The 26,287-nt window shown below is 30.6% G+C and overlaps 5 protein-coding genes and 1 long non-coding RNA gene across 11 annotated transcripts in view; 4 read left to right on the plus strand and 2 right to left on the minus strand.

Moving 5' to 3' along the window:
• Ubl3 (ubiquitin like 3) overlaps positions 1-7,129 on the plus strand; it is a 49,202-nt gene extending 42,073 nt beyond the window's left edge. Inside the window, exon 4 of the mRNA XM_072890564.1 lies at positions 310-7,129. Coding sequence (XP_072746665.1) covers positions 310-374 — 65 coding nt within the window. The 3' untranslated portion in view covers positions 375-7,129. The remainder of the gene's footprint in view (positions 1-309) is intronic.
• Positions 7,130-9,660: 2,531 nt separating this feature from the next.
• On the minus strand, positions 9,661-10,430 carry LOC140664931 (uncharacterized). The gene is made up of 2 exons (XR_012046512.1): positions 10,217-10,430; positions 9,661-9,909 (listed from the first exon to the last, which is right to left on the minus strand). It is a non-coding gene; the product is annotated as an uncharacterized lncRNA (long non-coding RNA).
• Positions 10,431-10,603: 173 nt separating this feature from the next.
• Gdl (gonadal protein gdl) lies at positions 10,604-12,759 on the plus strand. Of its 2 annotated transcripts, XM_072890316.1 has the most exons (3): positions 10,676-10,690; positions 10,932-11,701; positions 12,624-12,759. In XM_072890316.1, exon 2 carries the CDS (start codon positions 11,122-11,124, stop codon positions 11,647-11,649), a length of 528 nt encoding a protein of 175 aa, XP_072746417.1. In that variant the 5' UTR covers positions 10,676-10,690; positions 10,932-11,121; the 3' UTR covers positions 11,650-11,701; positions 12,624-12,759. The 2 variants fall into 2 exon arrangements, with proteins under 2 accessions (XP_072746416.1, XP_072746417.1); XM_072890315.1 differs by having other exon boundaries at positions 10,604-11,701.
• Lon (lon protease homolog, mitochondrial) lies at positions 12,261-17,723 on the minus strand. 3 transcript variants are annotated; one of them, XM_072890309.1, is made up of 10 exons: positions 17,330-17,723; positions 16,792-17,019; positions 16,494-16,666; positions 15,985-16,286; positions 15,074-15,265; positions 14,680-14,984; positions 14,432-14,571; positions 14,073-14,355; positions 12,988-13,891; positions 12,261-12,792 (listed from the first exon to the last, which is right to left on the minus strand). In XM_072890309.1, the coding sequence occupies exons 1-10, from the start codon at positions 17,587-17,589 to the stop codon at positions 12,577-12,579; spliced, it is 3,003 nt and encodes a 1,000-aa protein (XP_072746410.1). In that variant the 5' UTR covers positions 17,590-17,723; the 3' UTR covers positions 12,261-12,576. The 3 variants fall into 3 exon arrangements, with proteins under 3 accessions (XP_072746410.1, XP_072746411.1, XP_072746412.1); XM_072890310.1 differs by having other exon boundaries at positions 12,263-12,792; positions 17,354-17,723; XM_072890311.1 differs by having other exon boundaries at positions 12,266-12,792; positions 15,985-16,235.
• A 57-nt stretch (positions 17,724-17,780) lies between these two features.
• Positions 17,781-19,251, plus strand: LOC140664818 (uncharacterized). 2 transcript variants are annotated; one of them, XM_072890313.1, is made up of 5 exons: positions 17,781-18,055; positions 18,147-18,419; positions 18,495-18,633; positions 18,729-19,001; positions 19,095-19,251. In XM_072890313.1, the coding sequence occupies exons 2-5, from the start codon at positions 18,257-18,259 to the stop codon at positions 19,249-19,251; spliced, it is 732 nt and encodes a 243-aa protein (XP_072746414.1). In that variant the 5' UTR covers positions 17,781-18,055; positions 18,147-18,256. The 2 variants fall into 2 exon arrangements, with proteins under 2 accessions (XP_072746414.1, XP_072746415.1); XM_072890314.1 differs by lacking the exon at positions 17,781-18,055 and having other exon boundaries at positions 18,137-18,419.
• Positions 19,252-19,605: 354 nt separating this feature from the next.
• Positions 19,606-26,164, plus strand: LOC140665470 (gamma-tubulin complex component 2). Of its 2 annotated transcripts, XM_072891638.1 has the most exons (17): positions 19,606-19,758; positions 19,912-20,076; positions 20,159-20,306; positions 20,473-20,644; positions 20,722-20,865; positions 20,945-21,099; positions 21,203-21,331; positions 21,464-21,643; positions 21,712-21,886; positions 22,099-22,292; positions 22,404-22,614; positions 22,702-22,867; positions 22,939-23,113; positions 23,231-23,374; positions 23,792-23,869; positions 25,071-25,231; positions 25,843-25,974. In XM_072891638.1, exons 1-17 carry the CDS (start codon positions 19,706-19,708, stop codon positions 25,925-25,927), a joined length of 2,535 nt encoding a protein of 844 aa, XP_072747739.1. In that variant the 5' UTR covers positions 19,606-19,705; the 3' UTR covers positions 25,928-25,974. The 2 variants fall into 2 exon arrangements, with proteins under 2 accessions (XP_072747739.1, XP_072747740.1); XM_072891639.1 differs by lacking the exon at positions 23,792-23,869 and having other exon boundaries at positions 25,843-26,164.
• The last annotated feature ends 123 nt before the right edge of the window (positions 26,165-26,287 follow it).

Raw genomic sequence — 26,287 nt, forward strand, 5'->3', positions numbered from 1 at the left:
TATATATATATATATATATATATATACATATAATTAATATATGCAATTATTAAATTCTTTTTAAAAAATGATACGATTTTTCAAGATCCCATTTAGCCTGTAAATATAATTATAATAATATACAAGTAACAAATTTCTCATTTTAGTTGTCATAGAAATTATTTTGCAAAAACGTTTAAATTACCTTCCCCTGTACAGTATTACATATCCACACTGCTCTATATCGCGAATCAACGAGACGAATTTTCTCGACGCAACGCGTCGCAAAAGATTACATGATTGAATCGTACGTTTGCGCTTCTGTTGCAGATCAGAGACAAAAAAGTAAAGGTGGCGGAAGTAGTTGCTGCTCGGCTTCCTGCTGTATACTCTAGATCGCCCCGGTGGTCGTCGCCGACGTCGGTGGTGGATTTCGCGCGGATGGGCGCGCGGCATAGACAAGCGCGGGCTCACCCGAGCGCTGAGCCATGGTTTCTAAGATTTCATGCTGATGTATAATCGTTAGTGGCTGAGCTCGTGAGCAGTGTAGCACGGAAAAGAAAGAGAGAGAGAGAGAGAGAGAAAAAGGGAAAGAAAGATTATACCGCTTCGATGCCCGTTGAACGAGGCGATGATGAGGAGCAAACGATGCGGGCAGCAACGGTGCCGTTCTCCGACGCGGATGGCACGTCGTCGTTGCCACCGGTCGGGGATTTCGGTTCGTTTAGTAAGCGATAATGCGTGCTCGATCGATACGCATTCGCAGGGAATAACTCTGCTCGGAAAGAAGAAGAAAGAAGAGCAGATAGGGGGTAGCGTTGCGAGCGAACGGATCGTTGCTGGCACGACGGTTTAGAGTTTGCTGAGAGGTCTCCGGGTCGCCGAGTTGCGCCGATAGCGATGGTTTACTAACTTCGGCTAACGACGTCACTTTGAACGTTTATGGCTGTTGTTGTGATATACAGATGGACGTGAAAAGGATTTGATTCACAATAATCGATTTCGTTAACGGCTTAAATTAAGTTTCGATTAACTTTTTTTTCCTCCCCCCCCCCACTCTCTCCCTCCCCTTCTCCACCGGTTCCTATATCTAGCTTACGATGATTGTAACATTGGAAGAGAAAGAAAAAGAGAGAAGATATAATTATTATTCTCCTAAAGTTAGCTAATTGACTTAACTGAATTTTGATTAACTAAATAAATTTAACCGCGCTGGTTATATAATTTTGCATGATGTTTCTTCCATGCATTACATTGCTAATTTACATTACTTTAATGTGTATTAAATAGCTATAAATGTAGTTAGCAATCTCGATTAAATTTTGGTTAGGGATTATTTTACTATCCTTTTCTATGTAAACTATAGAAGTAACTGTAATAACGACAAAGAAAAAAAAATTATTGTAAATTTAGTTAACAGACTTAAATTTTTTTGGTCAGCGATATCGATCCTTTTTCCTAGATTATAATTGTAGTTATAATAGCGAAAAGAAGAGCGAGAGAGAGAGAGAGAGAGAGAGAGAGAGAAAATGGTTTTATTAACCATAAGCTTTTAATTAGCACACTTTCTCTCTCTGTCACACATACATACATACAGTTAATTTAAGTTCTGATTGCACGCCCTCGACCTAAATTCATTTAATTTAATTTCATCCTTCATCTCTATGCATATATATATATTTTCAGAAGTAAAATTAGATTCTAGAAAAATTATAAACGTCACTTGAACATTTTACAAATATCATTCAAATTAATCATATATACTTTAACACCACTCGGTGTCGGTACAACCGGCCTCGAAGATCGAAAAAGGAAACGACGGAAAGGCGAACAATTGATACTCGTGATATCGTTTTCATTCGCCCAGGTATAAGGAATTCATGCGTGCACGATAAGACGAATAGAAATTGCAGGAGGAAAAGATCAAGTAGCAAAAGAGCTACGACGGTTCGAAACGGTACATCTGACAATGAGATGCACCCTGGAACGGCGCTACGATGCTTAGAAACTCAACCACTATCACAGTACTCTGCAGCGTTATAATAATTACGTAGAGACAGAATCGTGTGCGTGCTTGCGTAAATATGAATGTATCGCGTTTAAATGAGAAAGAAAGGGAGCGAGTGAATAAAAGAGCGAACGAGACAAGAGAGAATCGAAGAAAAGAGTAAAATTTATGTTGTGATATGCAGGTAGCGAATATATATATATATATATATATATATATATATATATATATATATATATATATATTATATGTATATACAGGATGTTCCTAGCCAATTGCACTTTCTGCCAACGGTAGAGAGGTACCGCGTTGATAGTTAAAGAGAAATTTTTGCCGTTTTCGGGCGCGAGAAGAGAATAAATCACTTTACAGTAAGTTTTATTCGACGTGAAGTAAGGATGATGTGTGAAGACTGATATGGATATCCATTGGATTTACGATATTTTCTTAGACTCATTCCATATTAACTGCTTACGTGGCGTTTATTGTCAAAAAGTGCGATTGGTTAGAGACTTTCTGCGTATACAGGATGTTGAAAGAAGAGAATGTAAAATATTGTAGTTTTGGAAAATTTTTTTATAATATCTTATTTTTATTCGTTGTCTTTCATGTCTTAAAAAATCTTGGTTATCAAATCTCACATACAATATACATAATTTGAATTTGCTTGAATTAAAACGCGCATATAAACTGCATTTGAAATTATATATTTTATATATGTATATATAAGTAAAATAAAGTCGCAAAAAATATAATATATATATTTATAATTTTCATAAATGTATATAAATTTGAGGAATGTATTTAAACTTGCGGAAACCATCAAATTGACATATTTTTCGATAAAAATACGCAAATGGAGTGATGTCAAATGAATGATTTTATCATAATTCTGTTATCTCCAATTGTATCTTTCTTATCAATTTATTCGCATTCTCCGAAAAAGCTTTACTTGGCGTTCAAAGTTCGTTCGCCAAAGATAAATTATGTTGACGTCATGATATTAAGGATATCGTTTTTAAGTTGAATTAAGAAGGTACGTCAGCGTATTTTTGCATTCTCCTCTTTCGACAGCTCGTATATATGTACTATTATCGAAGTGCGTGTGCACGTGCTTCGACGTGCACGTGCGACAGTATGAGACACACGTTGACGCACGTTAAGTTCTCATACGAATAGACAACTTTATTATCATGAATTTAAAGAGGAAGTAATATTATATGACGCCACTTTGAGAGTTTAGTATTCCGGAATATAAAAGATAATCGGAGAAGAAAGAAACAAAGAGAGAAAGAGAGAGAGAGAGTGAGAGAGTGATTGAGTGAATGAGAGAGAGAAAGAGAGAGAGAGAGAGAGAGAGAGAGAGAGAGAGAGAGAGAGAAAGAGCGAGAGAAAACATTGGATCTCTATAATGAGTAGTTATGATTAAATGAAAACTCAAATATATTTCCTGTTATATATAATCCCCCTCCTCCCCCGTGGATTCCCTTTAATCCCCCCTTGATCCTCTCTCTATTATTCCATCTTCTCTTGTCTCCCACCCCTCCCCGCTCCACTCATCCCCTTCGTGTTACCCGTCCACGCGAATCTGTCGGGCCTAGAACGTCGCTCTCGTTAGACCCAGAAAAAAAATAATTCCACGCTATGAATTTACGTGCCCATTTCGAGTATCGATCGTAGTTAGATCCAATCAAACCGTTACGACGAATACGTTGTAGACGATTCTCTACATACTAATACACACATACACAGACACACAAACACATACACAGAAACACACATACACACATACGTGCAAAGGCGCGAGTAACTCTCTCTAAAACACACTATCTAACATACTCTCTCTAACATACTACTACCAGTAATCGTACTGTAATTCTTACGAAATGCATAACCCTGTGTATATATATATAATGCAATGTTCTTACTGTAGTTAAATTCGCGAGAAAAGAGGAAGGGGAAGAAGTTAGAAATTTGTGCGATCAACACAGCCGCGAGCTATGTTTAATTTATTTCTTATATACACGTACACGCATACACACATGTACACACATTATATATATACATATATATATATATATATATATATATATATATGTGTATATATATTCGCGAAGTGAAACGCGAAGCGACCATGTTTGTATATTTCGAAATCGTTATTAGTACCTGCCTGACTCATAAACCTGTGCCATACCGCAATTCTTTTATCCCCCTCCACCCACTTTTTCCTTCTCCTCCCTCCGGCCCTCCTACTACATATTCCTTCCCTGCTGCGATCGGCTTTTAACGCGCAAAGTATTTTTGCTTGTACTTTTTTTTCTTTTTTTTCGCGGAGATCGAAACGAGATCGACGCGAAAAACGTTCAGCGATTAAAATTCAGCGACATTTGGTGTAAACGATAGGGAGAATGCTCTGTCAATCGGAACATATCAATACTGAGGCCGAATTGCGTCGACAGTGAGTCGGAATGGAAATTTAGCTAATCCCAGCCTGCTCTTCGGACTGTCCCTCTCTCTACGGATTAAAGTCCTATCCATAATTTGGACGCGGAGGGAAAATTTAATCGAGACCAGGATTAGTGCTGACGTCGATGTCGCCGCAATCGAGCTTAACATTGTTGATAAATTGTCACTAATGCAGAATCAATCAGGTCGAATAAATCGACCGTTGTGGAAAGGGTTTGAGTCGATCTTTCATATTTACAAACGAATCGGAAAAATTTTTATTTGTGCGATTGCAATGAAAAAAATTGAAATTCTTTTTTCTGTAAAACTACGGTATCAAATTTAAAAATGTGCAATGATCACAAATATTCGGGCACAACATTTTACCATTTATTTAATGATTTTCACATGTAGAATATGATCGCAAACGCGAGAGAACAATAGTTTCTTCTTACCTTTGAAGAACTTGTTTGTTTTAAGACACACATCTTTTTTGCAACGATTGATTCTTGTGGCCGATAAACTGTACATGCGAATTGGTAATGATCTTGTTTTTGTTTTTTATAAGATAACAATCATTCAAATGAAAAGATAAAGTAACGACAACGATATTGTAGAGACAGAGTAGCTGCGAAGATGCTTTTGCCTTTCTGAATTTAAGCACGTACACATTTTACAATCCCAAAAATTATACCAGAAACATTGGTGGCCAAATCTCAGTCTCCACAAATATTTGTCCCATATTTTCTTCAAAACGACAGTAGTCTGTGTGTGGCCTTTGAAAAATACCTAAAATTTCCTTAAAAAAAAAGGCATAGAAATCATGAACTCAATCGATTAAACTAAATGAAAAAATTTATTGAAATAAGAGAAACAAATAATTTTTGTTCTCGTATTATAATTTAGTCTCACACATAATTGGATTATATTTCTGTAAAATCCTCTTTCTAAAAAAAAAAATAAAAAAAAAAAAAAAAGGAGTTTTTTTAATTTGGCCACTACTGTCATGCAACGCGAGCGTTTCTTCGGCGTTCTATTTCGAAGCGAATAAAAAATATCAAAGTACATGCGTACTGCGGCAGAGGATAATGTTATTCCTATCTATTCCTATCGAAGCGATCCTGTACGGTGAAAGTCTAACGACGAGTACATTGTATATATTGTAGGTTTATGGGAATGGCTCGCACGATGCACTCATTACAACTTACTCATTGTTCTTTACTTCGCCTTCTAGTGGTGTCATCATTTTTTTTTTCGTTTTTCTTTTCTTTTTTTTTAGAAAGGATCCGCATATATAGAGCGTTATCTTAAGCGAATATCTTTAAAAAAAAAACATTACTTTTTTTTGCTCCCGCCCTGTTCTCCACAATTCATATTTTTTATTGTAAGATTGTAAGTTGTAGATTATCTATAAAATGCTGTTTATATAGGAAAACAAATTGTTTAGTTCATAAGATTTTAAGATTCGCGAAAAAGAGAGAGAGAGAAAGAGAGAGAGTGAAAGAAAGAGAGTGAGAGCGAGAGAAAGAAAAGAGAGCAAAAGCTGCACATTACATCCGGTATGTTGTGAGCTTGTGGGAGGGATGCGCAGAGAATATGAAGAAGACTCTATTAGTCCTATCGTGAATGTACTATTAAAAAAAAGATGTAATGAAGAGTTAAAAAGTATTCTTAAAGATCATTTGCATTGTATTCATTTCACGTGCAATTAAGACACGTCCGAGATTATAAAATATAGGCTACCGTTTGCGTCGAATTCATACACAAGATGAAGATTCTCTATGATGTCTCTAAGAAGGAGATCGAAAGAGAAGAAGGGAAAAGAAAGAACACTATTTTTCCCACAAAAGTTTGAACTTTCCAACTTCGCATTTACCATTCATTTTATCGTGAACTTAATTTTGAATTATTGTTACAAACATAAAGGCTCTGTAATAAATTTATCTTGTAACTCTTTTCACTGCGATGTCACTTTCACATATTGGTCGTGAAGAGAAGAGGATCGCAAATATAGTTTCTAGAAAGATGATCACTATTAACCACGAGATTAAAGATACTTTCTTTTTAAATATAATCGAAATTATAAGATTATTTCCTTGAAATAGTCCGGAAAAAGTGTGGGAAATACGCGTAATGATAAAGATTGGCGATATTTCTCGTGTAAGGACGTTAAAGTATAAAAGTGAGTTAAAACACAAATACATCGCGTGATCGTTGATTTGAAAAACATATATATATATATATATATACGTATTGTTAGCCTCGTATTAATTACTAATACGTTCCGTAGAGAGATATATCTTACAAATATATATATATATGATCTCAAATAGCCAATAATTATGTTATACTTTTGCAGTTAACAATTTAAACGGACGATCAATCGAGTCGCCGCGCCGTGATAAACGATAAATAATATGAATCATTTCAAAATACACGCTCTGCTGATGTATAGAATATACAGCCGAGTCTCTCTCCGTTATTCAAACGAGAGATATAGAAAGTCTACAGATTTAAAAAAATGGTATTCTTAATATCGCGCGCATAATCTGCAAAAAATTATACTTCTATGTACTGTCATATCAAAATTTTAGCCTATAAGAATCCATTAAGCACGAATTTGCGAGCAAAAATCTCCTTTACTAACTGATTCTTTTCCTCAATAAATCTCATTGTTATAAAAACGAGTAGGAAAAAGTATCGCAGACCAACAATGATATCATGTGGCTTAACTTTTTTTTGCTCTAAGTCACATTAAAGGTTGTTTATTAAATTGACTCCCATATAAGCAGTAAAATCAGAAAATTAGACATTGCTAATTGAAAGCAAAAATTACATCTTGAATTAAATATATATGGCAATCTGAAACTTTTATTTACATGAGCAGTTAAGATACCTGTGCATGAATAATACATCAATTTCTTTGATTGGTTCAACTTATTTTCAAGAATACAGTCTCAATGTCTTATCAGTAATTTTTGCGTGTATAAAATTTAAATATAAATTTAATATAAATATAAATCCGAATTGTCGATATTCATGTAATCCAGTTATCGCTCGCAGATATTCTTTATCGTGTCTCGCGCGAGATTATTGAATCAATTTGCCGATTATCGACGATATCGACGAAGAGAAAGAGAGGATTTATATATTTCGGTATACAAGGACTTGAGAAATATCAAATTTCGCTTGCAAATACAAGCAAATTATATCAAATATGAAGCATAAACGCAGCATAATGCTATATTATGAATAATACGCAGAACATTCGGTGATAGACGTATTTGATGAAACAGAACGATATTTCTTATGAAAAAATAAAGGTGAAATTCTCCTTTCAGATATATATCTGGAATGTTTAATTTTAAAAGCCATCTAAAATTAATTGAAATTTTGTGCATTTGTATTATATGGTATCCCTTGTTTTTTTATTTCTAACTCTTCAGATGTCCTATACATATATATTGTTTTATAACGTAATCTCATTAGTTTTATTAAAAAGTGTTCGGTTTAATTTTCAACAAAAAATATCACCACGAACATCTATTTGTCGAACGTCCTGCATATTTAATATAAATATTTCGCTATACTCGTTGGCTATAATAAGGACGCATAAGCCACGTCATATTCGTGATATATCAACGAGCAGAAAATTACAGTTTATACGCGGTTCATGTAATATCGTGTAACGATTATACCGTTAACGACAGCCGTTTACTAATCCACATTTATATACATATATATATGTCTATATACATATATATGTATATATATATAGGAAGAAACTCTACGATAAAAATCTCACACAATTACTATTTTGAATACTACCTTTCGCCTATAAAAACGGATCCGCTTTATTTTTTTCTTCTTACTGGTAGTTTGTATACCTTATGATTAAGGAACGCGAGGTACAAAGGAACCAGAGTGACGTTTGATTTGAAAGAGAGAAAGAAAAAGAAAAAAAAAAATAAAAAGAAATTTATATACTTGCGATACGCGCCGCGTCAGGAATGTAATCGACATTCTTTGTGTAATTGTAATGTAAACGTAAACACCAGCCAGAATTCACGCAATATGTCCCTACTCAATGTTCACATACGAAGATTGAAAGAAATGTATAAAGCTATGTAGTATTATAAAAAAAAACGAGTATGTATAATTTATATTCCTGTACTTTTCATGGACATCGAAATATTCACCTGACATCATGCCTTCTTTTTATTCTTGCAAGATGATCTGACAAGATTGAGAAATAATTAGGTTCAACATATAACATCTAGATATTTTTGCAGACGGTAATTATTTATGATAATGTGCAACAACACGGAATATACCGAATAAACTTAATCTTACACGCAATCAAGGAAAATGTGGGACAAGATAAAAATGCAATATTTTGCTATCAAAATCTCTATGAAAAATCTCTCTGAAGAATATGATTTTTTTATCTAATATTTTTAATGAAAAACTATGTATTATATATTTAATATTATAGAAATTGATAAATTAATTTAACTAGGAAATATATTGATTTTTTTAAATTTTTATGTTATTGTGTATTATCTGTATTTATCCAATTCAATTTGTCGTTGTGAAAAAGCAACAGATGATAATTGAAAGATGTAGATAAATGAAATTAATTAATCTTTACAAAATTATTAGCTACTGCACATTTTTCCACAAAGCATTCAATAAATTAAAATATGCAAATACACAATTCTTCAGATTGTTTTTCATCAATTGGATCAATCGATGCAAATATATTACTTTCAGCAAAATAAAAGCAGCCATCAAGCTGCAGTTATCTTATCTCTTGCAAAAAAAAGGTATGTAAAAATATTGAAACGATCATCTTCTATAATAACAAATTATTTCAGAAAATTGCTTCATATATTATAGTTTAAGAATTTAGAATGAAAAATTTATATATAAAATATATAATACATACGTAACTCTTTTTTTCATTGCATTAAATTAATGAGATCTTTTTTTACTAATTTGATTTATTTTTCTTTAATGAAAATTATTTAATATTTTAAATAATTACTAGTTTGATTAAACTACAGAAAACAATATATATATATATATATATATGTATATATTTATAATTTTATTTCAAACAAGTTTTATGTTAATAAATTTTCAATTTAATATCTGGCGTTAAAAAAATTTATTAAAGGAAAATTGCATAAATGATAATCTATCTTGGAGTGTTAAATTGGACAAAATTTCATTTTCACATATTTATTAACAATCTAGATACACCTCCATGGATCCATAATGTACCATCATAGTATATCATAAATAATAACTTTAATACCATTAATTTTCAAGCTAAGATGATGCATTTGAAACTTCATCCATCTAGTCCTTCCTTAACCAGACTTGGTCCTGGCATAATTCTTAAAATTAGGCGCAAAGTACATGGGTGATACCAGTATCGCTCCAGCAATACAGAGGAACGAAATTAATTGTTCCTGCAACATAAACGTCATCGTTAATATAAAACTCGCTTAAAAATTTATTCATAGTCATTATTCTGATGACACAATCTTTACATAAACACAAGAAATTTTATATCACAAAAAAATATTACGTAAGTTATTACGTAGCATTTTATATTGCTTGTAACGTACATTGTACGTCTTTCTATGAGAATCGGTTGAAGAAATCTTACGTTCTCGAATTAACATGTAAAAATATCTTTTGCAGTTGTGCAAAAGGAGGTTAACCGTGCACCGGATCGCTCTTACGTAATTTCATCTACAAGAGAAATGTACTCACACCGGTGGAAATTTTCACCCTTGGAGGCGTGCTGACGATCGAATTGTGATACGTCCTGGCAACAACGCCCGACAAACGGGACGCGCTTGTCAAACTGTTGCGAATCGCGAACATTTTTGGCTCCGCTGTTTGTCAAACTTTACGAATAATGGAGAATGGCGAAAGGGAAATAGAAATAGCGTCGAAAAATACCTAGGAGTATAGATTCCCAAGATGTGTCGTTTAGGGTGAAAATTTACTCGTCGTTATAGTAGCATTTGATTGGACAAAAGGAGAAGAGACTTCTTTATTCTGATTGCTGATTGGTCGATCCAACGCTACTCTGACGAGTAATTTTTGAACACAATCTCAATACGAACCGTCAAATTGACACGATTTCCGGTTTGTCTTATCAAAACATGTGGTGTGTCCAATTTGCCAACATGTTTTTAAAAAGTAGCAGTTTTATTATGTATTCGTTGCTGTGAAACGAAGGTTGGAAATTAACATTTTTTAATTATCATGTTTTTGAAGTAGATTAATTGAAGAGATTAATTACAGCTACGTGAAAAACGTGCGAGAGATTTATAAAGCTCGCTGATTTCATCTAAATAAGAAGGTTTAGTTCCCAAGTTTCAGCACCTTTTAATTTCGATTTGATAGAGAAGTCACGTTTCAGACATTTATTACAATATTCTGCACAATTTAACCCACACGATTTCACGAATGTTTTTAGAAGAGATCATTGAAAAGTTGAATATGGACAAATCAGCTACATATTGACATTTAAAAAAGCTTGAAGATAGTTTGCAACTTAATATTTGATTTTATCAAGAAAAACAAAATTACCAGAAAAATCCAAAATAATTGTTACAGCAGATATTTGTGTCACAAGATATAACTTGTCGTATCTCTTAAAGTGAAAAATGGATGTTGTTAGTCCTACTCCTCAAGATCTACAGAGGAAGCTTTATTTCCTGGTGGAACAGTTACAGCACATGGCTGGAGAGCTTCCACCAAAGTATCAGATGCGTCTGCCATATGAATTACTGTCCGGTTTGGCAAACTCATTGTTGAATGACACTATCTTTGAGATAGTGAAAGGACTGATGGAAATACAACATGTCACTGAGAAGCATCTCTTCCAACAACGACTTCAGCTTTTGAATCAACAAAAGATCGAATCTCAAGAGTCATTATTATCTGCATCAGCGACAGAGGAAGAGCTGACAACAATAAAAACAGCTCTGCACAAGAAGCACAAGGAAGAATTGAAGCAGTTGGACATGAAATTAGTGTTGCAATTGGATCAAAAAGTGGCAGACCAACAGGGCATACTAGAGAAGGCTGGAGTACCTGGGTTCTATGTGACTAACAATCCAATGGAGATTCAAGTGCAAATGAGATTGTGCGACTTTATAATTAGACTCAGCAAAATGGATATACCGACTTGATATGGATATATAGTCACTATTTTTCCTGTATAATACTATCATTTATCTCATGGTAAGCATTTGTCATTACTTTTTATTACTATTTACCCTGGTCATTGTTTGATATTAAATTCTGAAGAAAAAAGATTTTGAATGAAGATTTATTATAAATCACTTTATTTAAATCATCTCTTTTTTATACAATGCAGTTCCATATATTTTATTATATTAATAAGCATTAATATACTTAAAAACTTTACAGCCATCAACTTAGTACAATAAAGTACTATGTATGATACAATACTTTGTTTTAGAATAGAAAAAATATTCCTGATAATTATACAGATTTATATATGATAAAGAAAAATAAATTTTTAATAGTGAAAACACAAGTAGTGTGCTGAAGATATATTTCTTACATTTTCTTTATTCATATGTGTATTAAATTATAAGAATAATATTAATAATATTGTTAATATTATTAATATTAAGTCTAATAAGATTTTTACAAGTTAATATAATAAACAAATTTCTCACTTTAAATTTTGTTTAATTATAATTTACATTTGATTATATACACATATTATTTATAAAGAAATATAAGTAATTATATCTCTAGAATATTTGCTTGTCAATCATAGAACAACATTTGTGTTATTTACAAATAGAAAGCATTTTCACGGTATATCCAAATATACTCATACTCCTATTAAAAAACTATTAATAATAAAATATTCTTTGATATTTTTAAAAGATATTCAATTAATTCAAAAGATTATGCTTTTAATATCACATAAATGATCTATTTCCCATTCTTTTTTTTTTGTCTTTTTTTAAGTAATATATGAAAAATTATCTTTTTTTAAATATATTATTATCCTACACAAGAAATATAAAATGTAAAATAGAAATCAGCAGTTGTATACCTTTGCACATACTTATTTAGATTTAACTGAATAATGATTGTGTGGATGAATGCTGAGTTGGTTTTGCAGATTGAAAAGAGTCAGTTTCGTGTGTTTGTGCGAAACATATACGGTAAACATCGTCGAATGTTGAAACAAAATGCACCTCTAGACCATCTGTGATATATTTAGGCAAGTCATTGAAATCTTTCTTATTCTCCTCAGGTAAAATTATGCATTTAACATCAACACGCTTTGCCTGAAAATAAAAGTGTATTTTATTAATTTTATACCCTAAATTATACATACTATAATAATAAAATTAATGAAACGAAGAAAAATTATATGATATATTAAATTAATATTATTATGTAATAATAATAACTGACTGAAATTATAAATTAAATAATTTTACTAATTAGTTGGAATAAATGGAAATTATATTTTTACTTACTGCAATAGTTTTTTCCTTGATGCCACCAACAGGAAGCACCTTGCCCATGAGACTCACTTCTCCTGTCATTGCCACGTCCTGCCTGATAGCTTCATTTTTAGCGAGGGAGAGTAACGCCGTAGCGATCGTCACACCCGCACTAGGTCCATCTTTTGGAGTGGCACCCTCAGGTACATGTATGTGCAAATGGGAATCGTAGAGAAATGTATTGGAAGGATCCTCACGTTTCAGATAATTCCTCGCCACAGTCATCGCGATATGTATAGACTCTTTCATCACGTCACCGAGATGACCAGTAACCTCGAAAGTACCTTCGGATTTTTTGCCGCCCGACGGTTTTCTAATGGTACTTTCGATGAACAGAGTAGATCCACCCATGGCAGTCCACGCCAGTCCCATTACTACACCGGGAGGAGTAACTTCGTACAGCCTGTCGTGCGTGAATACGGGCTTCCCGACGAATTCGTGTAGATTGTTCGCGGTGACATTGACTTTGTTGGCCTCCTTTTTAACAACCTTAAACGCTACTTTCCTGTGCACCTTTTCTATGTGTTTCTGTAGGTTTCTTACTCCTGATTCTCGACAATAAGATTTGATCAGCGTTGTAAGCGCATTGTCCTGTATATTGATTTGATCGCTGCTGAGACCGCACTCGGTTCTAGCCTGTGGTACTAAGTACTGTTTCGCGATAGCGAGCTTTTCTTCGGCAACGTAACCCGACATGTCTATCATCTCCATACGATCTCTAAGGGGTTCCGGGATAGTATCTATTACATTTGCCGTACAGATAAATAAGACCTTGGATAAATCCACTGAAACGTCTAAATAGTGGTCTAAAAAATTCGCATTTTGTTCAGGATCAAGCATCTCGAGAAGAGCAGACGCTGGATCTCCTTGGTGTCCCCTAAAAAATATCATAATAATGTAAAAGTCTAAAAAATTGTAAAAAGATGTTCTTACTTTATAGATTATAAATATTTTCCATTCCTCTGGGGATATAAATATCTTTCATATTTTTAGTTCCATACATTAAATATTACATATAACATGTGTGTATAAATCTAGATTACATCCAAATTACATACTTGCCAATCTTGTCGACTTCATCAATTAAAATTAATGGATTTTCAGTCTTGGTCTTTTTCAAGCACTGAATGACTTTGCCTGGCATTGCCCCTACGTATGTTCTCCTGTGTCCCTTGATCTCCGCTACATCCGTCATTCCGCCGACGCTAAATCTAAAGTACTCCCTGTTCAAAGCGCGAGAGATAGATTTAGCTATAGAGGTCTTCCCGACTCCAGGAGGTCCGTGGAAACATAATATCTTTCCTTGTGTACTGCCTTTCAGTTGACTAACAGCAATGAATTCTGCAATAAAAGTACGATATTCGTAAAGCATAATATATTAAGTATTATATATATTTATATAAATACATTTTTATACCAAGAATTCTTTTTTTTATATCTTCCATTCCATAGTGATCTTCATCCAAAATTTTTATGGCATCTTGAAGATTTAAATTCTCTGTACTTGTTACACCCCAAGGCATGGATGTAAGCCAGTCTAGATAATTTCTCGTAACGCTAAAAAATAGAAAAATTATATATGAAACTTATATAAATCAATAGAATATATATAGCATATTTTTTTATTAATTTATTGTACGATAAATGCTGATATTTAATACATACTTGAATTCACTGCTATGACTTTCTAAGAAAGATAATTTATTCAATTCTTCTTCCAGCACATCCATTACTGGTTTAGGAACTGTCTTTTGTCTTATTCTTTCTCTGTATTTCTCTTCTATCGCATCTTTGTCATCTTTTTCCAGCCCCAATTCTTTCTTGATGACTTTTAATTGTTCGTGAAGAATATACTTTCTGTGTTGCTGTTTTACTTTTTCCTCGACCTCTTTGCCAATTTTCTGCTGTAGTTTACTTAATTCATATTCCTTTTTCAGAAGTGCAAGAGACAGTCTCAATCTTTTTAAAATCTACAAATAGAAATAACATTCCAATATATTCTATTAAAATTTTCTTTTTCATTTCACATATCATATAATGATAATAGTAATGCACTTACATCCATTTCTTCCAGCACTTGTTGTAACTCTTGTGCATCTGCTCCAGTTAAGGCAGCACCCAAATCACTGAGGTAAACTGGGTTGTCCACAACTTTTTGCCCTTGATGCAGCATTTGTTGCAATGCTTCACGATATAAAGGATTCATACTGATTATATCACGAATCGTCTTAATGAGCTCTTGTGTCAAAGCCTGTTTAAACAATATTTTAGTTTTTGACATTGTATATGTATGCATCATCAAATAACATAAAATACACTTAAAATCGTGCGACAGATTTCAAAGTAATGCTACAACTAAACTTAAACTTGTTACAAAAACAAGACAAAAGATAAATGAAAAAAAAAAAAAAAAAAAAAAAAAAGAACCGAATGAAAAAATTATTCTCGTGAAGTATAGCGATTTTCAATTGTTTTATTTCATTCGGGGTTTGATATTAAATTCATAATACAAAATTCTTACATAGGTATATATATTTAGAAAAATATTATGATTTAAAAAAGTAAAATTATAAAAAATGTTATTTTTTCCTATTAAAATATTTTCGTAATTTATAATAAATGTAAAAAGAAATGTTTTTTAAATAATAAAATTGGCTGATATTTTTATATATTTATTATGAAAAAAATTATTTAATTTTTAATTTTTAATAATGCACTTTATACATTATTGTCATTGTACTTTATACATCGTTGTATCTACAAAATTTTAAGTCCTAATTTTGTTTTATTTACATAATTAGTTTAATAGTTAAGTATTACATTATTAGAAAATAAAGACAGATAGACTAGAATCTAGTCTAATAATGTAATACTAAAAAAGTTGATAATATTAGAAGTAATATATCTAGTCACTAGATATATTACTTCTAATATTATCAATTTTTTTAATACTTATCACATATACATTACCTTAATCTCTTCAGTTTGTTTAAACTTTTCATGTGTGACATTCACAACTTCCACTATTAATATGGGTTGACTACCAGATTGAGATGCTGATGTATTTGATGGTTTCTCGGCACTTTTTTCAAACGAATCTAACGGCGGTTTTACTTCTGTGGAGTCTATTTCATCGACTTTTTCTGCCTTCTCTAAAATTCTATTCTCTGCTTTCTTGCGCAATGATCTCCGGCTTATCTTGCTGCTGTTTACTGTGTCGTCTACAGGGACGGTAATTGTAGTATTTAATAGTGGGAACGTCAGTTTCATCTCTGTATAAAGTAGGTAGGGTAATATTTTAACAGAATACAGAAAAGAGCAAAGTGTTACCACACCAGTTTTAAACAAGAGGTTCGTTTTTATCAATTTAATATATTAATAATGATATTAAATTTCTATAAAGTATGATTTTTTCCATTATAACCAAAAAAATAAAATAAATATTAATAAAAAAATATTAAATATTAATATTTTCTTACTATGTTCTGACTTTGTATTTGGATCCTCAAAAACCTGATTAACAATCTTGATTCTTCTATGTGCCATAATTACTAATCTTAATCGATTTCCCAGGTCCTGCACCTCGTGTACTTGTGCAAATGTTCCAATGGAATAAATGTCATCTAAGTTTTGAACAATTTCAGCTTCATTTCTGTATATATATATATATATATAAATATTAAAAGTTAAATTATTGGTTCCTTTATGTAAATTATGTTGTTATTGCTTTTTATTCTACTTACAGTGCTATATCAAAGGTAATTTGAAAGAACTTACTCTTCACTCTTTTTTAGGAAGACCCCTACATAAGGCTGATTTAACTTTATTTTTCTCCGTATTAGATCTATCAAAATTGGATTACTAATCTCAATAAGTTTGATAAATCTAGGAAACACTAGATTTCTGTTGATAGCAATAACTGGTACATAAGGCCATACTTCTGGTACCACTACAGTTGCAGGCAAAGAGGCAGCGTAATCTTCAGGTTGATCTCCATTACCATTACTGAACAACAAAATACATGAAATTAGAAAGGTTTTTCTATAAAACTATCATAATCATTAGCTATTTTATGATTGCATTATATAATATGTACTTACAATAATACAGAAATATAATGAAAATGTCAATATATAATGTTAAAAAGGGGAAAATAAAGATAAATAATTCTTACTAAAGTAAAGCAAGCGAACAAGTTAAATCAGCGAAAAATCGATTTAAAATAAAATTACTCAGATTAAGGAAAATTAAGTACGTTGAGGAAATAGAATTGAGAAATTAAGGAAATTATGGAAAATAAACAAAATTATTTTACCTCGGAGGAACTCGATTAGAGTACCTTTTCGTGGCGAAGAATCTCACCGACACCACCGCCGGATGAATCCGATGTCCACGTGTATTCCTCAATAATCTTCCGCCTAAATATTCCGTTCGTGCTAACTGCGGTCTCACACAGGCTGGCAACGGTACGCGGTGATTCGAGGAGGAATGACTTTTGCACAAGGAGCGCGCGATCGCGTTCTGCTGCCGCAGAATCGGCAGCAATTTCACGTTCACCGCTGTCACGAGTCGCATGATTCTCCGTCGCAGATTTTCATAAATCCTATCCGCTCTTATTTACGCGAAAATTAACGTTAAAATGATAAAACAGATGAGGTTATAACGAAATCTTACGAAATACGTATATACGATTTCGCATGCATTTTCGACCTAATCTAACATGACCTAACATAAGCTGATCGAGGCATCTGTTCTTTGCTGCACTTTTAGCTGTTACACTTGCACTTGGATATTTTTCGAAACGAGAAAATTATGCTCCTCGATGATTGAGTATAAATATTTCCTTTTTTCACGTTAAAAGTGTTATTATGAGAGGCTCAATTTGAAAAAGGAGAGACGTTTTTCTCACCCTGAAGTTTCTATATAGCAATTATATATATTTGAAATTTTTTAATTGAATAATTTTATTTGTAGTGCAAAATATATAAACCAAGGTTTTTACACAAATATATATCTGATAAAACTTTCAAATTTAAAAAAGGTGATATAAAGTATATATTTTTAATATAAAAAAATATGATAAACGTAAATATCAAATATGTTGCATAATATTATTAATATTATTGATACAGTACAATAGAGGAGTATTAATAGGTTTCCAAATATAAAAAAAGTAGATGCAAAAACAAGAAGTTATTGATGGTTAATTATTTTATGCAAGATAAACGATTCTTATTCAATAATGGATAACAGTGTCTTTCGCAAACCATTAAACAAAAAACTGATTCCACAATCCTCAACAAATAATGATCATTCACAGTATGATGGAACATCTCAATCTGTTGCAGCAAAAAATAATGAAAATAATATTATCGATTATAGAAACATTTCTCTTACTTTAACAGGTAAATTACTATCACAGTTGTAATCTTTTTTATATGCATTTATTATTAATATTTTGCAACATTTAAACATTACAGGACAGATAAGTTCATCTTCTATACATAGAGAGAATTTAATACAAAAGCAACCTAATATTTCACTTGTAGAGGACACAGAAGATGATGATGAACAGTTTATTTCAAATATGAAAGAAATTATTGACAAAAATTATAAAACGTAAAGTTAATTAATAATAATATATATTTGCTTTAGTTAACGTGCTTTGTACTTTGCATTCAAATATATATTAATATCTTTTATTATATAAACAGGCAGAACAAAGAAAACAATAGTATAAGAGATTTGCAAAGCAAATCATATTTATCTAAGAAAAAGAAATGTGTGTTTAGCGATGAAGATCAGAATCTAATAAAGCGATTTAAAAAGTCTGTGGATGAGAGCAAAGTTTTGCGTGCAACTTCACAAAAGCTAAAACAGTTTGAAAGTGTTGAACCTGTCAGCAATTCCAAGTATTCGATAATAACTAAGACTCCAAAGACTGCTTCAGTTGTTACATTAAGTGAGATTGATACAGATTTCAGCAGGTATGCTTTAGTTTAGACATATTATACAAATATATTCTAGTGAACAACTGCAATAAAATATACTTGTGATTTTGGTTGACGCATTATTTTCAGAAGTATTACAAATCAGTCTCCCTCCCACATAACTGCACAGAAAAATCAATTGATAACACCCACAAATACAGGAATTGTTAGAGAAACTGAAATTATTGAAATTGAACAACTAGTTTGTTACGAGATACCCTATTTGACACCACCCCAAAGAAATTAATAACTTGTTTATTGATAATTTATTATAACAAAATATTAAAATTATATAATTTTAATATTTGTTACACAATTCCAACATTTATTAAGTACATAAGTTATGATGTTTAATATTTTAAAAAATTCTGATTTCTCATTTGATAAAAATAAATTACTGTAAAAAAATTCATGTTAATAGAATTAAATATCTAATTTTATAATTCTCTGTTATTGTACAATTATAATTTTGTATATTTTTAATACATATAAAGTTAAATGTATTACATGGAATTCAAATATTCCCGCGATATATCTTTTGCAGAATGTAGAGGGCACACATGTGCGCATAGTTTTAACATGACGTTTCTATTCTTTGTCACGTGACTGATTTTAGTTTATGTATATCTAAAGGCAAACGGCGCTGAAACTGGCTGTCGTTTTTCCAAAATGCAAATATAAATTATATATTTTAAGAAACAATGAGTGAATTTAAATTACACCATTTGATCGTGCAGCTGATTGAAATATTAGGGTAAGTGATAAAAGATGAATTTTTTACAATTTGTAAAATCAATTTATAACGTTACATTTATTTACTTATAAATAGATTTGAATACACATATTTTTAGATAGAAAATATTGTGTAGAAAAATTTTTTTACGTGTAAATATAATATTTTTTCTAGCTCGGAATCTGCTCCTGAGGGACATTTAGAGAAACTGCAGAAAGAATGTATAACAGCAAATGCACTAAACACTGTTGCTCCTCATAGTTGTATTCAGTATCTAACAAAAATTTCATCCCATCCAGAGTTATTTGTACAAAAGTATGAGGAACTAAAGTCCAAAAAGTTAGTGGAACCAATATAATTTAAATTATTACATATTTTCTTATTTATGTACAGAAAGATAATAAAAGATATGTTTTTTCAGAGTAGATCTATTAGGTTTGTTTGTGCAGACTTTGGAGTTAATATCCCAAGATGAAGAGTTGAAGAGATATCTCTCAAAATCTGTACCAAAAAAATCAACAGTTAGTTCCTTAAAAGATCCAACCATTACACAAGAAGATTTGCCAAAGGTACATGCATTATACTTAATAATATATTAATATTATATTTTTAATGTGTATATGAAATTTTAAAATTATATAAGTTTTAATTGTTAATTAAATGTACTAAAGTTTGTTTTATTTTTTTTTTTTTTTAATATATATAGTATTTACAATTTCTTTAAATATTTGATAGATTTGGAAAACTGTAATCAAAGCTGCTGTGGAAGGAGAAAAGAAATTAAATCAGCAAGTATGTTCAGTTAGTTGGAAAAATGACAGTGTTGTAGCAAAACATAATTGGGTAGCAGAGCGTCCACGTATAACTTGGGATTTTCATAGTGATACTGCTGTAACACTTTATCAAAGTATGTAAATATTTTGCAAAATACAAAAGATTGTAAGAGACAATAACAACATATCTGAATTAATTAAATAATTACAGAGGTTGTTCCCATTGTATCACAGGAGTCTATACTTTTGTGGGATATTTTGTATTGTTTGAAAGGAATAGATGGATCATACATAATTTCAGAGCCTTTAACGAGTCCTTATGGAGTTAAAACTTTTAGTATATCACCTGATGTTGGTGAGGAATGGATTAAAAATTTTAATCTGAAGTTTTAATTAGAAAAAATTCTATGAAAAATTCTATATTTTATTTTCAGGTATATCATTTAAGCAGTTAGCACAACAAATATTACCTTTAGCATCCTATTATTCCATGACAGTAAGATTTGTTGAGGAGAAAGTGTCACCAGACGATGGACAAGTCAATCATGCTTTGAGAGGAGCTATACGATCTTTGCTAAAAGATTATTTGGTACAATAAATTAGACATATTTACGAAAAATACATATTTGATATAATACATTTATATTTCTTTAATATACATGTAAATACTGATGTTTTATATTTTATTTCAGCTTTTTGTCGTGCAACTTGAAACAGAACATATTCACGGTAAATTAAACTTGCAAAAGCTATGGTTTTACATTCAGCCTACCATGCTTACAATGTCCATACTTTCTCAGATTACATCCACAATATGCAAGGTTAATAAAAAAATAATGTTAGAATATTAATTAAATAATTTTAATTATATTTTTATATATATATCCATGGAAAATATGAATTATTTTGTAGTTGAAATTTTAAAGATAAAATATGACATACAATGATTTTAGGCGAATGCCAGAGGAGGGAAAGTATTAAGTCTCCTTCATGAGCAAACATTAAATAGTGTCAGTGGTGAAGCAAAGTCTAAAGAACTGTGTCTATATTTAATGCAAGCAGCAAGCATGCCATATATGCAAATATTGGAAAAGTGGGTTTACAAAGGAGTTATATGCGATCCATATCAGGAAGTTAGTATCATAAGTCTATTCTTATGTTATGTTGTAAGTAGCAAATTTGTAATATTGTCTTTTTTCAGTTTTTTGTAGAGGATAACGAATTAGTTCAAAAAGAAGAACTTCCTGTAGATTATTCTGCTGATTATTGGGAGAAGCGATATACTATGCGACCGGAAAGGATACCTGTATTTCTAAATGAACATGCACAAACCATACTTAGAACTGGAAAATATTTTAATGTAATCAGGCAATGCGGTATGTATTTCTCAATAATATTTAAATATATTTAAAATATTAATTGTTATTGTTAACTCTATTATTAATATATATATATATATATATATATACTATTATTTACTCTGATTATTAAATAATATGTATATATAAAATAAAATAAATTTTATATAGGAAGGATTAATTATTTTTAATCAATTATTTTATAAACTTAAAAGAATATGTATTTACAGGTAAAACAGTGCAATGGGGAAAACAAGAACCCTTAAGTTATCAATATCAAGGACAGAAATATATAGCTGCTATCGATAGGGCATATTCAGAAGCTGCCAGGAAGTTATTAGAGGTACTTATGAAGGAGAATGATCTAATGGGTAGGCTACGCAGTGTGAAAAGTTACTTTCTTCTCGCTCAAGGAGATTTTGTGGTGAGTTTAGTTTTCAGTTATCAATATGATTTTGGAGGTTCCTTTTTATTTGAGAATAGCTCTTATTATTTTTCATATATACAAAAAAATTTGCTTAATTTTATATTATAGGTTCAGTTTATGAATCTGTGTGAAACCGAATTGAACAAGAGTATGTACGATGTCGTTCTGCATCGTTTAGCATCTCTTCTCGAAGTTGCTTTGCGAATGTCAACTGCAGATTCAGATCCTTATAAAGATGATCTGAAACCAGAATTACTTCCATATGATCTACAGTATCAAATGTTTAGAATACTCTCTATTCAAACCAGAGACAAAAAAGGTAATTTATTAAAAAAGCTTGCTTATTCAATTGTAGATTAAATAAAACATAGAAAAATAAGTGGCAGTGAATTAATTTTTCTTGCAGAGAATTTTCAAGCAGGTAAAATTTTGACTGGTTTGGAAGCTTTCGTTTTTAATTATGATGTTAAATGGCCAGTTTCTTTGATTATTAATTGGAAGGCCATAGCTTGTTATCAGATGTTGTTTAGGCATCTATTTTATTGTAAATATGTTGAAAGGCTATTATGCAGGTAAACTATTTTATTTCAATATGTAGATTTTATGTTTATATAGCAAAATTTACATTTGTGTTATTTCATAGAGTCTGGATTAGCAATAAAATAGCAAAGACTTTTACGCACGAGGTGGCTATAGCTTATAGGCAGGCATTCTCATTACGGCAAAGAATGCTCGATTGTATACAACATTTGGAGTATTATATGATGGTGGAAGTCGTGGAACCAAATTGGTTAAAATTTATAAATAAGATGAACAAGGTAATAATTTCTATTTGATTATTACGTAAATATATATATGTATATATATATAATTTTTTTTATGTATTAACATTGTTTTTGAATATTGTTATATAATTTTTAAATAATTAAAATCAGGTCAGTAATGTCGATGACGTATTGAGTGTACATCAGGATTTACAAGACAGTTATCTGAAGGAATGTATGTTAACGGATCCTGATCTGCTCGGTTGCATCACCGGTATGTGCGCAATCTGCGTAGAGTTCTGCAATTTTATGCAGGTAAGTCTACTATCGCTTACTTGGACTACGTCTCTCACTCTAACATGCTCTAATATGTTGCATGTATGAGTTTATGTCCAATAATCTGTTCCTTTAAGTTGCGATCATTATTTATTTCAATTGAATCATTACAGCGCTTTATTATATAATACATATTTCCACATATACACTAATAAGTATAAGAGTAAGTCTCATGTTTTTCCCTTGTGTCAGAATATATATTAGCAATTCATATTTTTCTCAATCAGAAATTGATCAAATCTTTGAATCATGATACTGAATCATGCTTTAGTGTTCTTAAAAATCAAGTTATTAATATTCAGTGAGATAAAATGACAATAAAAACGTAATAGGAAAGAAAATAACGAAAAAATAAAAGAGACTTTGATCTATTAAATTATATTTTGCTAATGTTAGCGTATGAGCCGCTACTACATTGATGCTGAATTGACATCCATGATTGGCGCCTGTCAGGAAGATGTCTATGAATATGAGGTATACTTTCAAAGCTTTAAGCTCGTTTTCATGCATCTTTGTAGCTCTAGAATCATGCAGCATTTCCTTGCAAATGAGACATCTTTTAGAAATCATTGTTATATTATTATATTATTAAGAACATGTGACTGTCCCATATTCTCATTATCCTCCCAATTTGCATGAGATATGATTAATATTCTATAAATATGGATATCGAAATATATATAGAGATGCTCTAAAGAATAATGTTTAGTGAACATTCTTTTTACATTGCATTAAAATGTTCTCAATGCATATACAAAAAAATTAAACTTAAACTAAATAAAAATTAAACTAAATTTTTTATCCATCTCTATAAGACTGTACATTAAATGTACATTAAATTGTGTAATGGGTTTTTTTTTTAAATCCTGACTTGCCAAGAGAGGATAAATTATTATAATATATTTTATATATAAAATATATAAAAAAATGTAATGGTTTTTTAAAATCCTGACTAGCCAAGAGAGAATAAATTATTATAATATATTTTATATATAAAATATAAAGAAAATGTGTTAATAAATTATATATGCATCTTGGAAAGATGTTTGAAGAAGTAAGTATGTGAAAATGTAGAATGTGTAGAATAGTGTATTATATGTATAAAGCACTATACATTATATATTTTTTTCGTAGTATATATATTTGCTATTTTGACTTGAGATTATACAATTTTATTATATAAAATATTTTTTCTATTAAGAATATGGCATGAAAAATAAATTATAATTCTATTATTCCTCAATTTATGGAATGATAATTTTTTTATACATATTTTGAAACTTTTTTCTCTTTTTTTTTTGTAGAGTATTTAGAGATGTAGAGGAAAAAAAATTTTGCAGAAATTTCAAATTTTATTTATGCATATTTTTATCTGTGATTTTGAAGACTTACATTTTTTGAAATTTAGTAAGTAGTTTAAGTTCGTTAACATTTATATTATATTCCATATTTATTTTTTTTTATAAGGAAAAATTGGTAAGAAAATAATTATATTTTTATGATCTTTCGTAAGAAACACGATTAGTTGATAATAGTCTTCATATTATTATTTATCATACTATTGTTAATTAAAAATACATATCATATATTTCAGTAATTGCTTTTTAATTTTATTTATGCAATGTGTACATGTTTATATTTATAATGTATTAATAAATTGCATCTTTTATACTAGATCGAGAATGTTTCTACAGCAAAAGATGGGACAGGAAGCTTCGAGGAAACAATTGCATCGCTAGATGAAAGATTCACTAAAATATTGACATGCTTTCTAGGCCGAATCTGCGATTTAGGTTGCGAAAACAACAATGAGAAGCTACTTAATGTGTTATGTCGGTAAGTCTTCTATTATAAGTTTTTTAATAAAAATCGTTCTTTTAGAAGGAATTAGAAAAATCATTTTCAACAAAGATACACATTCCTGTAACATGTTGCACATATTATAAAAACTGAAATCATTTTTATATAAGATGTTTCCTAAAATACGAATAAAGATTCTCAATTGATTCGACTGATAATAGATTAATAAGAATTTCTGTCGGTTCACGTCGCGTGAAACAAAAAAATCTTTTTTAGAAATTTCGAAAGTAATTAATCTAATTTAAAAACAATTTAAATACAATTTTTATGCAAGAGAAGAATTCTAATATAGAGAAGAACATGGATTCAAAACATAGAAATAATATTGAAATTTTTAGAATAGAAAAAATCGACAATTTTGTGTGTGGCACTGTGTTCTATTTCATCATGCTCCTATTACATTATCACTTTTCATTATCTTTATGACAAGTTTATATGCGGAACATATTATATTTATACATAATTGTTTCTTATTAAAATATTCATCATATCCTTATCATCATATACTTATTGCTTAAATTTCTTACTAAACATATATAATTTTTTTACACATCTCTTCGCATTTTAATAATGATGTTTTGTATTAGGCTTGACTTCAACATGTTTTACACCGACATCCTAGTACGTCGAGGAAGAGAAAAAACTGTCGTAGAGCAGGATGTATCTGGTTAGTAATATATTATCTCGTCCAGGCTGATTTATTTGCAAACATGTCGAGATCTACGACAATAATTTAATAGTAAATCTTGAAAAAAAATTTTTATTAATTTGCCGCGCTTATTTACACATATACGCATGCGCGTATATACATGTGCAAAATAAAGATTATATAAATTTTCACAGAAAGCTGTAATGTATCTTTTTGTAATAAAAAATAGTTATATTTAAAAATAATAAAACTGATAATCATATTATAAATATTACTAAAAATTTGCTTACAAGAGCAAAAATTGTAAGAGAACAATTCTAATTCATCGATTAAAACGTTCATAAAATATGCAGTGATATATTTGTATATTTGCACATTGTGTA

The sequence above is a fragment of the Anoplolepis gracilipes genome, chromosome 4 (genome assembly GCF_047496725.1).
Source record: "Anoplolepis gracilipes chromosome 4, ASM4749672v1, whole genome shotgun sequence".
In the NCBI taxonomy this organism is placed as follows: domain Eukaryota; kingdom Metazoa; phylum Arthropoda; class Insecta; order Hymenoptera; family Formicidae; genus Anoplolepis; species Anoplolepis gracilipes.

Excerpts from the sequence above, each read along its gene's own strand:
- Lon (XM_072890309.1), bottom strand. The coding sequence starts at position 17,589 with ATGCGACTCGTGACAGCGGTGAACGTGAAATTGCTGCCGATTCTGCGG. Across the intron at positions 16,287-16,493 it reads AAATACAAAGTCAGAACATA|AGATGAAACTGACGTTCCCA; the intron begins GTAAGAAAATAT and ends TACTTTATACAG. Across the intron at positions 15,266-15,984 it reads AACAAACTGAAGAGATTAAG|GCTTTGACACAAGAGCTCAT; the intron begins GTAATGTATATG and ends TTGTTTAAACAG.
- LOC140665470 (XM_072891638.1), top strand. The coding sequence starts at position 19,706 with ATGAGTGAATTTAAATTACACCATTTGATCGTGCAGCTGATTGAAATA. Across the intron at positions 20,077-20,158 it reads GAGGAACTAAAGTCCAAAAA|AGTAGATCTATTAGGTTTGT; the intron begins GTTAGTGGAACC and ends ATGTTTTTTCAG. Across the intron at positions 22,868-22,938 it reads GTTGAAAGGCTATTATGCAG|AGTCTGGATTAGCAATAAAA; the intron begins GTAAACTATTTT and ends GTTATTTCATAG.
- LOC140664818 (XM_072890313.1), top strand. The coding sequence starts at position 18,257 with ATGGATAACAGTGTCTTTCGCAAACCATTAAACAAAAAACTGATTCCA. Across the intron at positions 18,420-18,494 it reads CATTTCTCTTACTTTAACAG|GACAGATAAGTTCATCTTCT; the intron begins GTAAATTACTAT and ends TAAACATTACAG. Across the intron at positions 18,634-18,728 it reads ATTGACAAAAATTATAAAAC|GCAGAACAAAGAAAACAATA; the intron begins GTAAAGTTAATT and ends TTATATAAACAG.
- Gdl (XM_072890315.1), top strand. The coding sequence starts at position 11,122 with ATGGATGTTGTTAGTCCTACTCCTCAAGATCTACAGAGGAAGCTTTAT.